At 38.1% G+C, this 12,417-nt stretch overlaps 2 protein-coding genes across 3 annotated transcripts in view; both read right to left on the bottom strand.

Moving 5' to 3' along the window:
• Window positions 1-7,043: 7,043 nt before the first annotated feature.
• LOC143030783 (uncharacterized) overlaps window positions 7,044-12,417 on the bottom strand; it is a 35,034-nt gene continuing 29,660 nt past the window's right edge. Inside the window, exons 5-7 of one of the 2 annotated variants that reach the window (XM_076194001.1) lie at window positions 11,467-11,596; window positions 9,635-9,766; window positions 7,044-9,273 (exon numbers count right to left, since the gene is read on the bottom strand). In XM_076194001.1, coding sequence (XP_076050116.1) covers window positions 9,097-9,273; window positions 9,635-9,766; window positions 11,467-11,596 — 439 coding nt within the window. In that variant the 3' untranslated portion in view covers window positions 7,044-9,096. Of the gene's footprint in view, window positions 9,274-9,634; window positions 9,770-11,466; window positions 11,597-12,417 lie in introns of both variants that reach the window. The other variant, XM_076194000.1, reaches the window with a different exon arrangement.
• Window positions 12,054-12,417, bottom strand: part of LOC143030782 (uncharacterized) — a 2,598-nt gene continuing 2,234 nt past the window's right edge. Inside the window, exon 2 of the mRNA XM_076193999.1 lies at window positions 12,054-12,417. This exon is cut by the window's right edge and continues 1,182 nt beyond it. The gene's annotated coding sequence lies outside the window, so the exon portion shown is untranslated.

Genomic DNA, 12,417 nt, shown 5'->3' with positions numbered 1-12,417 from the left:
GTGGTACAGCTCGAAAGACACGAAAACACATGCCTCCATTTTTCAAGGCACACAAAACTAGAAGTGGGGACCACAACATTCAGAAGTGGGGAAAGGTCATGGCAATGCAGTGGCATGGCAAGCTTCAAGTCATTATGCTGTCAACTCTGCATACCGGAAAAATGATGACTACAGGGAAGGTGAATTACAGGACAGGTGAAGTAATAAAGAAACCAGACTTTGTGATTGACTACACGGTAAATATGCGTCTTGTTGACAAGGCCGACATGATGGTCAGCTTTGTGGAATGTGTGAGGAAAACTGTGCTCAATGCCTACAACTTCAGGCTGATAAGGAGTGGCAACAGACCATCTCTGAGGAAATTCACGTATGCAGTGTCGTACCAATTACTGGAGAAGTATGGAGAACAAAGTTCACCACACCCAGGCCGCCACTCGCTACTTCAAAACATGCCCGATCGTCACACTCTTCGAGCCTATTGAGTGCTAGAGTACTGAAAAAGAAATATGCTTTGTAGCTACACGCAAATGACGCATCATTCCATGTGTAAATTGTGTACTTGTATTGAATGTGGTGCTGAATAAAGTTTATTCCCCCCCCCTCTTTCTCCACACAAGCTTTCCTTCCAAAATCTATTGTTGCATTTCTCTTTTCTTCAGACATTTACTCCTGTCCTTCCTTTACTTTCCTCTCCTCACCCCTTTACTATCCTCTCCCTTCACTTCTCTTTCCTTTCTCATCTCATTCCGCATTATCTATGAAGAATTATATATTCCTGCTGTCCACTTGCTATATGATCTTATGGTCTAAATGAAAAGGTCTAAAGGAGTTATCACTATGATGAAAATTATTTGTTTGGTCTATTATCATATTTTCATTCTAGTTTTCACTCATTTATTCAGTTTTGATGCATTGAAAATGGTTAATTTCTCGTTTGTCTGTATTATTTCCTTCATGATATAATGTAGTATGTTATTTGCATTGTTATGAATTGTAATTCATACCACCACTAGAAAGGGATGGCAGTAGTTATTACTGTATTGGAAGTTATCATTTTCACCTTTTACTAATTCTTATTGTATTAGAAATGATCTACTCTAAAGGTGTATTTCTTTATATTTATAATTTGAAAATGTAAAATTAATTCATGAATCTGTATGTCACCATCTAGCATCTCTTTAGCTTATCTCCAATCCTTTGTCGTTGACATGTGTGCTAGAGAGACAGATGCGTTTTCTCTCTCTCCAGATGGTAGGTAGGCTACTGTATCCAAGGATAGAGGGATAGTGTTGTAGTCGCTGAAAGCCGACCCTCCTTTCGTTTCGTTTCCTCTCTCTTTACTTTTCCGTCTAATATTCCATTATTATTTCTTTGTCGTGTTCTCCAGTATCATAACGTATCATAGGGAAATAGTTTATTTGATGGAAAGGTATTTATATGAATTTTTATTCATGAGTGTATCGGGTCCTGACGTTTCATTTTCACAATTTATCATTATTTCGGGAGGATAGGGTTCATATATATATATATATATATATATATATATATATATATATATATATATATATATACATATATATATATATATATATATACATATATATATTCATTATTCAAATCAGGGATGTTTGTTTTTCAGCGGCATATTCCCCTCGAAATTAGTCAAGATCTAAATTTAGTAGGACGACATAATTTAGCCAATCATATTCCAGCACTGCCGTCGAGTTGCCAATAGCCCATTTTCACTCAAATTATTCCAATATTTCGCATTATTTCTCCAAAACAACAGTATGCATAAGCATGACATTTTTTTTTACTATATCAATTAGATAGTAAACATCGTTTTGGCAGGACAAAAACTAAATGAAGTAATGATTATGATTTTACCCTAAGCTAAAAAAAAAAATCATGTAACAATGCGCAAGAATACGGCAGTGTGAGGGTAAAAAAAAAAAAAAGAATAAATAACTAAATAAAACATACTGAATACCTTCAAACGGGACAGAAACACCGTCAAAATTTCCACACATGGACTTCCTTCACACATAACAAAAATACAGTCGATATTTTTCCCCAAAAACCCGTAAAGGTGTTTTTCTCTCTTGAGATTATAAATAATAATAATAATAATGATAATAATAATAATAATAATGATAAATAAACAATAAAAAAATAAAATATATATATATAAATAAGATTAATAAACAAAAGCTAAATAGATAAATAGAAATTAAAACACATACAACACAATATGTAAATAAGTAAATAAATAAAATTAAACAAAATGAATTTAATAAAACAAAGTGCATTCATAAGATATATATGTACATCAATCAAAACCAAAAATGTATAGAATATAGATCGAAATTAATATAGATTAATATAGATATATATTACTAACAAAAAAGTGCATAGAAACCTTACGTTATTATTTATTATTTATAATTTATTATTTCATTTATTAATTCTAAGAGACTAATGAGGAACTGGGCCGAGTGGAGAATTGACTTCGACCTTTTATTTAAATAAATAAATTTAATTGACAAATAGATATTAATTTAATTGACAAATAGATACATTAATAAATAAATAAAAATAATTGGATAAATAAGTAAATAAATTAGATAAATAAACATATATGAATATATATATAAATAGATAATGAATAGATAAATGAAAATAAATAAATAATGAACATATAAATAAATAAAATAAATAAACAAATAATAGATAAATGAATTATAAATCGATAAATAAATAAAAATAAATAAATAATAAACATATGAGTAAATGAACAACAAACAATAGATAAAAAACAAATAGATAAATACATGAATAATAATATGTACTAAAATGCCTCTTTCCCCCTTATCAGGGGGGTAGCCGTGTCACTGCATATATACACCCATTCGTTGTCCCTTCCTTTCTTAGGTCATCGTGAACGAAGGGGCCATCCCCGTCTCCTGGCACATGGTTCGGGTTAGAGGTCATTCAGAACGATTGTAATGATAATGATAAAAACAGTGATAATGACAACAATAATAATAAATGTAATAATAATGATAGCAATAGTAATAATAATAGTAATATTAATGAAAATAGTAATAGTAATAATGACAATAATAATAATAGTAATAATGATGATAATAATAATAGTAATAATAACTGTAAAGGGCCCCATTCACGACAACGATTTCCAACCCCAACCCAGACCAAATTATCTCGTGGATGGGCTCCAACAACCTACATCGCAACCCCAATTTGCAGGTCGTGGTTGGGGTTGGAGTCGTTCAGATTTTCCTGATATTTTGTGAGCGGAGCTTTATGTCTGTGATGGAGTTGGAGTGGTGGATGGGTGCGGACAACCAAATCTATCACTTGCGCCCAAAATTTCGTACCGTGCGTTTGTAGCTATAGTTGTGCTGCCTAACTAAAAAAATGGAAGCGTACAGTAAAGATTTGGTAAGAGAGATCATTGAGATATACCGTAAAAGAACCTTATCAATTGCATCACAGGTCTCAGGAATTATTCTTCCTAGTGCTTGGGGCGATATGAATGAAGAAAATTTGAGGTCTTCATATGACCTCCATGTTGCTAGGAATCGTAATGTACATACGAGACGTTCATGAGGTGTAATAGCCTTCCTCATCATCGTATCCTGTTTACCAAGGACAGAAGTTCTAAAAATGTGGATTCATCCATTCTTAAATAGTTCATGTAGTCTTTAGGCTCTAGTCTCAGTTCCTCTAATAATTGATTATGGGATAGCTTGTTTTTGCGCTTTCTATCTGCCTCTAAAAAACCAGCAATATTAAAAAGATCGTCAGAGTCGAGATCAGACATCTTATCACAATAGAACTGCGGATCAACTGCGAAAAATTGGACAATTGGTTGTTGCAGTGAGTGGCGAAGCCGCCAACCACAACTCCAACCCCGACCATGTTCGAAATCTGGGTTGGGGTTGAAAATCGTTGTCGTGAATGGGGCCCTTAAGGTTTGGGTCTTTTAATGTGCGTGGATGTGGTACAGATGAGAGTAAAAGAGAAGAGATAGGCAGTATGTTTGTGAGAAGAAAGATGGATGTGCTGGCTTTGAGTGAAAGTAAAATGACAGGGAGGGGCGAGTGTGAGTTTGGGAGTGTAGCTGGGAGGTACTCAGGAGTGAAGAGTGGACGAGGGAGAGAAGGAGTGGCTATACTAGCAAGTGAAGAGATAAGTAAGCGTGTAGTGGAGTGGAAGGAGGTTTCATCAAGGTTGATGTGGATGAAGGTGAAGCTGGGAAAGGAGATGTGGGTTTTTGTAAGTGTGTATGGGCCTGGTAGTGAGAAGATCATAGAGGAAAGGGAGGCTTTTTGGGTAGATATAAATGAGTGCATAGAGGGATTAGGAAGAAATGTCAATGTAGTTGTATTGGGAGACGTTAATGCTACGGTAGGAAATGAACCAATAGACAGAGTGATTGGGAAGTATGGAGTTCCAGGTAAAAATCGTAGTGGAGAATTGATGGTGGAGATGTGTCTTGAAAGAGAGTTGATGATAGCAAATACAGTGTTTAGGAAGAAAGTCAGGCATAGGTGCATATGTGAGAGGGTGTTGGATGGAAGGGGGTTAGATAGAGCATTAATGGACTATATAGTGGTGACCAGGAGTGTGGTAGGAAGAGTTAAGGATGTACATGTCCTAAGGGGAGAGAGTTGGGGAATATCAGATCATTTCCTGGTGGAAGGTAAATTGAGAGTGGAGAATAGGTGGAGAAAGAGGAAAAGGGCAGAAGGTAGGGAGGTACTTAGAGTGAACTGCTTAAATGAGGAAAAACATGAGAATGAGTATAAGAAGAAGCTGAGAGAGGAGTGGGAGGGAGTAAAGGATAGAGTAGAACTAGGAGTGGAGGAGGAATGGGGATGGTTCAAGGAGGGAGTCATAAGGTGTGCAAAGATGGTGTGTGGAACAAGGAGGGCGGGAGGAAATAGAAGGAAGGGTAGTGAGTGGTGGGATGAGGAAGCAAAGAAAGGTGTAGAAGAGAAGAAGCAGGCATTCATAGATTGGCCACAATTTAGGACGAGGGAATCGTATGTAAGGTACAAAGTAAAGAGAAGTTAAGTTAAGCATAAGATAAAGGAAGCAAAGAGGAGAGCAGATGTGAAATGGGGTAAGAGTATGACAGAAAACTTTGAAAATGATAAAAAGATGTTTTGGAAGGAAATTAAAAGAGGAAGAGGAGGCGAATCAAGTAGAGAAGAAAAGGTAAAAGGTGCAGATGGAGAGATGATAATGGAAGAGAGGGCGGTGAGAGGAAGGTGGGTAGAGTATTTTAGGGAGTTGCTAAATGTGAAGGATAGGGAGGGAAGGGTAGTTGCAGTGGGAAGCGCTAACAAAATGAGAGTGATGAGTGAGGAAAATGGAGGAGAAATAGGGAAAGACGAAGTGAAAGTAGCTGTTAAGAAAATGAGAGCAGGTAAGGCACCTGGGTTGGATGGATGTCATGCAGAATGTCTGAAGAAAGGAGATACAGTTATGGTGGACTGGCTAGTGAGGTTATTTAATGTTTGTAAAGAGAGGGTAGAGTGCCGGAGGACTGGAGGAGTGCCTGTATAGTTCCACTTTACAAGGGAAACGGGGACAAGTGTGAATGTAGTAGTTTCAGAGGGATCAGCTTGTTGAGTATAGTTGGGAAGGCTTATGGGAGGGTCTTGATTGAGAGGATTAGGAGAGGAACAGAGGGAGTAATTGGTGAGGAACAGCGTGGGTTTAGGACAGGTAGGGTTTGTGTAGATCAGATGTTTGTGGTAAGACAGATATGTGAGAAAGCTATACGAAAATGTAAGGATGTTTTTTGGCTTTTATGGATCTGGAAAAGGCTTACGACAGGGTAGACAGGAAGGCACTGTGGGAGGTACTGCATATATATGGTATAGGAGGAAAACTGTTAAGAGCAGTCAAGAGTTTTTACGAGAGTAGTAGAGCTTGTGTTAGGATTAGAAATGGAGAGAGTGAATGGTTTGAAGTAAAGGTGGGACTTTGTCAGGGATGTGTTATGTCGCCCTGGCTGTTCAATCTTTACATGGATGGGGTGGTGCGAGAGGTGAATGCAAGGGTAGTGAGTCAGGGGTTGGAGTTGGTTAAAGAAAATGGAGGAAAGTGGGAGGTGAGCCAGCTGTTGTTTGCTGACGACACTGCGCTTGTAGTAGGATCAGAGGAGAGATTGAGGAAGTTAGTGACAGAGTTTGAGAATATAATGTGTAAAGTATAATGAGAAATAGACACTTGGGTATGGATGCTAAGAGGAGATTGCATGAAGGAGTGATTGTGCCGACAGCACTGTATGGGGCAGAAACATGGAACATAAGAGAGGAAGAATGTAGGAGTTTGAGATGAAATGCCTGAGAAGTATGACAGGGGTTACTAGGCTAGATAGAGTGAGAAATGAGGAGGTGAGGAGGAGAACAGGGGTGGAAAGGGAGCTGGGAGATAGGGTTGTTGAAAGAGTATTGGGATGGTTTGGACACATGGAAAGAATGAGTGAAGAAAGACTATTAAAAGAGGTGTGGAAGGCAGATGTGGAGGGAGTGAACATGAGGGGGCGTCCTAGGATGAAATGGATGGATGGGGTGAAAGAGGCATTGGGAAAAAGGGGAATGTCTGTTGAGGAAGGACTGGAGAGGACAGAAGACGAGTCAATGGAGAATGGTGGTATATGGATGATGCTGTGATGCATGACGGGGAGTGGGTGGAGGATTATGTATTAGGAGTAAATTGATGGAGCCCGAAGGGATTTCTCCCCGTCTTCTCCTTTTCTGCATGAGGGGACGGAGAGGGGGGGGGGTCGCCGAATTTATGAAGCGGCCTTGCTGTGGATGTGCTGTGTCTTACGGCACTGCTTCTGGCCCAGAACAGTGGACAGGATGCAGGGGGAGGTGCCAAGATAAGAGGGTAGAGGGGAATGGAGTATGTAGGGGACGGAATGGGTGGGAGTGGTTTCTATGCCTTTTTCTCTTTGGCTACCCCCCCCCCCCCCGTGTAAGGGGGAAAAGAGCCCTTGGTATATGTATGTATGTACTCATAGTAAATGAGATCTAGAATTTTCTCGTACTCTTATAAGATATACTATTAGAAAAAATACTGTACAGCATATGTACACATTTGGAAATTCGTTAACAAAAGTGGATAGTGAAAAGGATCTCGGCGTAATTATCAGTAACGATCTCAAATCATCCAAGCAGTGTATTTCAGCCTCTGGGAAAGCAAATAAGATTCTAGGACTGATTGCGCGATCTTTTGACTTCAAAAGTCCATCTCTCATTAACAAGCTATATAAATCGTTAGTTCGTCCGCATTTGGAATATGCGGTTTCCGTATGGTCACCGAATCTCATTAAAGACATTGACAGATTGGACAAAGTACAATGGCGAGCCACAAAACCGATTCCAAATATCATATACAAATCATACGAAAATAGACTAAAATATATGAATCTGTTTTCTCTAAAAAAGCGTAGACTCAAAGGTGACTTGATATAGGTCTTTAATTAAGGTTCTAAAGGGGATTGACAACATCAAATGTGACAAATTTTTTACACTGAATGAAAATCAGACAAGAAACAATGGTCTCAAACTGTCCGGAAATAGATTTAATTTGGAAGTGGGTAGAAACAACTTCGCCAACCGTGTAGTTAATAGATGCAATAAACTTCCTGCAGAGGCAGTGCAATATAGTTCAGTTCGAAGCTTTAAGAATCATTTAGATAAACAACTGAGCAAGATGCTGTAACGACTATCATTTATTTTATATTATTTGTTTTGTTATCATTTGTCCGTTTATTTATTATTATTTGTCTGATTCTCATTTATTATTAGTTATACGTCAATTTATTATTATTTACTGTTTACCTGTTTGTTTATTATTTGACTATACCTATACATTTATTTGTGGATTTAATTTATTACTTACATTATTATAGTTCTTATTTGTTCATTTATTTGTTTATCATTATTATGATTTTTTTCGCATCCAACCTAGATATGGACCAATAATTCTCCTGTCGACATGCTTCGCCTTTGTAATCCTTTGTAATGTATGTGTGTGTCATTGATAACTGATACAAGCCTAGCCGAGTAATTAGATTTAATCAGGTAACAGAAGCAACATAATGCATACAGAAAAAGAGAACAATAATGAATAATTGTCAGTTCCTTTGTAAAGGCCATATTAACTATCGAGTATATCTGTTAAAAAATGCTCTAGGCTAGATAGGTGTATTGAATTCGACTGAATACAAAAAAACAACATAATAATGATAAATAGATCATAAATTCACAAAGAAATAGATACATGAACCGAATAGATAAAGACAAATGATTAATTCATTCATATACTTCCTCTTTCTCAGTGGCTCGTTCCCGACCAATGTAGCTTGTCGATGTGAACCAAGTTAATTATTATATTTTTTAATATCCAGATCTTCATGTTAGATCTTTCGCAAATGGTGCATCTGATCGAATATGAGTATATTGAGTCGCCCATTCCATCATTACATTGAACTAAAGCATTTTGTTGTCGATAACTAAGATCCAGATAATTATACCTGTATCAAAATAAATAAAACTCAGACAATAGAAACATCCTGGCAAATTCGTAAATGAAAAACAATAACATTATCCTTTTCAGAGATTATTCTAACATCTCGACATTCCATCACTTGGCAGACGACATCCGGGAACCCAGCTCAGAGTTGCGGGGTTGATATGAACACGTCATAAGTATGGCGCATTCAATTGTGACGGTGTCACCAAATTATTTCATTCAAAAGAAGGATAGACCCCATGATATTTACAATCCATTTACATATCTGAAGACAGGGCTACCAATATCTTTGAAAAGAGAACAAGAACCATATTGATAAATGCAAGGCTGTCATTCGTCATCACCCGTGACCCTTTGCAGTTAGGGCTGCCAACCTTATCGAAACGAAAACGAGAGCCACACCAATGGACGTGGTGACTAACCCTTGTTTCGAAAGGTTGGCACCCCTGACAAATATCAGCACTGGATTTCCGTGGCTGTACCAAGGGCGCTAGTGAGTACAAAAGCGTGAGCTTATTACGCCGACGACGCCGTCAGCACTACGCCTTGGCTGGTCAGGTGTTCGAGGCGGGAGAAGAGCTCTAGGCACTCTTCAACGCTTTTTCTCACTTCTCCGTCGGACCTGAAGGCGGCCGCCATTTTCTCCTCGTCCGTAATGGCCGCCGTGTAGAGTGACGTCATTTCCTGTGGCCACTGCGTCGTCGTCGTTGGGGAATCGAATTAGGAGGAAAATGATAGATAATAATAATAATAATAATAATAATAATAATAATAATAATAATAATAATCGACCAGAAAAGTCACCATATAGATAAAAAAATACATAAAAAAGAAAAATAAGTTGATATAAATGAAAATATATAAAAAAGAAAAATAAACTAATAAACAAAATAAAAACAAATCAAATAATAATTCAAACAAATGAATAAACAGAGAAAATAAATTAATAAGTATATATATATATATTTGTCAAATTCAATTATGACGAATTACTACTACGAGGAACCTGCCCTTCTTCAGGCAGTTCCTCATGGGAGGAACTTGACCCACTCACCTTGCCCCTGCACTGCTTCAACGCGCCCCTGAGAGAGGAGATCCAGGCCTTCAGCTCGTCCAGCACGAGCGCCAGACGCTCTCGTTGCACCACCAGGTCCTTCAGCTCCTCCTCCGGGTCCTGAGGTTCCTCCTCCTGACGAAGATCACGCCGAAGTAATTTTTTTTTTGCAAAGGCGAACCAGGGCCTTGGGGTGGGTGATGTTACGCACCCCTACGGATCAAAGTAACGCACCGTTTTTATTATTTCATTTTATACGTTGAAGTTATCTTTCCCCTCCTGCGGTGTGGCGTTGTTACTCCCAAGGATAAGAGCATTATTAATTTAATTTTTATTCTATTCCTCCTGTCTTCGTATTTTCTTTTTGTTCTACAATTTCCTCACATCCTCCGTTCTTATTAGTTTTAGTCCTGGTGCTTCGTCCGATATATCGGATTTACAGGAAACTCTGATTTGTAGGTGTGGTATAGTGTACTGGGCATAGGACTGATGTGAACTAGTGCAAGGGTCGTGTACTGTGGGCAGCCTCCCACTACAAGGACCCCTTTCATACTTATAACAAAGCTTCCTTTATGTATGTGTGCTTACAGCACTTAGCGAGCGCCCTCGCCCACGCGCCAATTGCTCTTTAGGCTGCGTTTCCACCGAGCGCGTCTGGGCCGATTCTCGCCAAATGCTGTGAGTTCGTTTGGGTAGAAACGACTTCGGTTACAATCTTTCGTTTTTTCAATCTTCAAATGTCAAATCGGCTTTGCGTCACGTATTGATGGCGAAATGAAAGGAGCTAAACCTTTACGAATGTTAGAGATTGTTGAAATGTTCTTAGGGAAGTCTAGAATGTTGCAAGCAAAGTCTTCTTCCAGCTATTCGAATTCACAGCATTTGGCGAGAATCGGCCCAGACGCGCTCGGTGGAAACGCAGCCTAATGAGCAAATTTATCGGAAAATAGGATTTATAGGAAAAATAGTTTGATTAGAAATTTTTAATCATAGAAAAATATGATTTAAAGGAAAATCTGATTTATCGGAAAAATTAAATTGGAAAATCGGATATAAAAGAAAACCTGATTATAGGGAAATCAGATTTATCAGAAAATTAGACATATACTAGAATTTTTTTTAGTGGAAATAAAATTTATCAGATTTGATCGGAAAATATGTTCTGAGTGATTCTTTCGGAAAAAATCGGGAATCCTATTTATCGTTTTTTTCTGAAACTTTGGATCGGAAAACGTATAGGAAAATCATATTCATAGGAAAATCCGATATAACGGAATTTCTATAGGAATCCGATATATCGGACAATTATATTTATAGAAAAATATTAAATAATCTCATATCTGAAAACATATAGGGAAATCCAATTAACAAGAAAAATCGATATATCGGAAAATGTCAGAAAATATTTTTATACAATTAGATGTCTCGCAAAGCATGCAGGAAAATCCGATATATCGTGAAAACATATAAGAAAATTCCATTTATCGGAAATCTATAGGAAATCCTATATATCAGAAAGCATATAGGAAAATCCGATATATCGGAAAACATAGAATAAAAATCTATATATCGGACAGAATATTAGAAAATCCGATATATCGGAATAACTATAGGAAAATTCGATATATCGGAAAACAAATAGGAAAATCCGATATATAAGGAAAACATACAGGAAAATCCAATATATCAGAAAATCATATAAGAAATTCGATATATCGAAAAAAAATATAGGAAAATCTGATATATCCGGGAAAAACTATTAGAAAAACCGATATATAGGGAAATTATAGGAAAATCCGATATATCGGAAAATATTATAGAGAATCTCTTACCTTGGGCTTTCTATCTTTGGTGACGGGAGTCCATAGCTGTCCTTCTTCGCCTCCTTCTGGCCGCTGACGAAGGTAACGGAGCTCCCTGGCCAGCCTCGGGGTCGCCTCTACCCTCAGGCGGTTCTCCGACCTGTCGGAAGGTGCGTCCAAGCCTTAGTCTACCTCCGGCTTGCCCCTACGGCCCAGGGCCGCGTAGGCAGGGGTATTGTATGTCGAGTGTGTACATACATATACCAAGGCTTTCCCTTACAAGGGAGGTAGCCAAAAAGGAAAAGGCATAAAATCATTCCCACCCATTCCATCCCTGAATACACTCCACACCCCTCCACCCTCCCTCTCATCTTAGCACCTCCTGGATGACGGGTCATCCCTGCATCCTTCTCCACTGCCCTGGGTCAGAAGCAGTGTCGCAATACACAGCACATCCACAGCAAGGCCGCTTCATTAAATCGGCGCCCCCCCCATTGCATAAAAGAAGACGGGGAGAAATCCCCTCGGGCTGCGTCAAATATTGCTCACACATACTACCTCCCCCCGCCCATTCCACCTCATGCATCGCATCATCCATATACAACCATTCTCCATTCACCCCTGTCTTCTGTCGAGTGTGTAGTTATAACAAATTGTATTAATTTAGGAATTACAAATGTAATGCGTAATTGGAAGTATGTATGTTCGTATATATGTGTAATTGTTCTCGAAGTTTCCGTGAGATGTCGTATATTATCATTTCCAGTTTACTTATTTATCATTTCAGTTCTTGTAATGTGAAAGTGGGATGAATGTGAAATAGGTTATCCTTGTAAATTATTCTATGATAGCTTATTATTTTGAGTGCCCGTTGTTTTCTGTGTGAAAGGGAATAAATGAAACTAATTGAGTAAATGTCAACTAGGAAATTGGCGTGCCCAGTGAAGGGACACGCAGTGAGTCAGAATGGGAGTAAGCATC

Source organism: Oratosquilla oratoria, chromosome 12 (assembly GCF_046742065.1).
Source record: "Oratosquilla oratoria isolate Oo_2021 chromosome 12, ASM4674206v1, whole genome shotgun sequence".
In the NCBI taxonomy this organism is placed as follows: domain Eukaryota; kingdom Metazoa; phylum Arthropoda; class Malacostraca; order Stomatopoda; family Squillidae; genus Oratosquilla; species Oratosquilla oratoria.
This window is presented reverse-complemented; position numbering and strand designations above follow the sequence as displayed.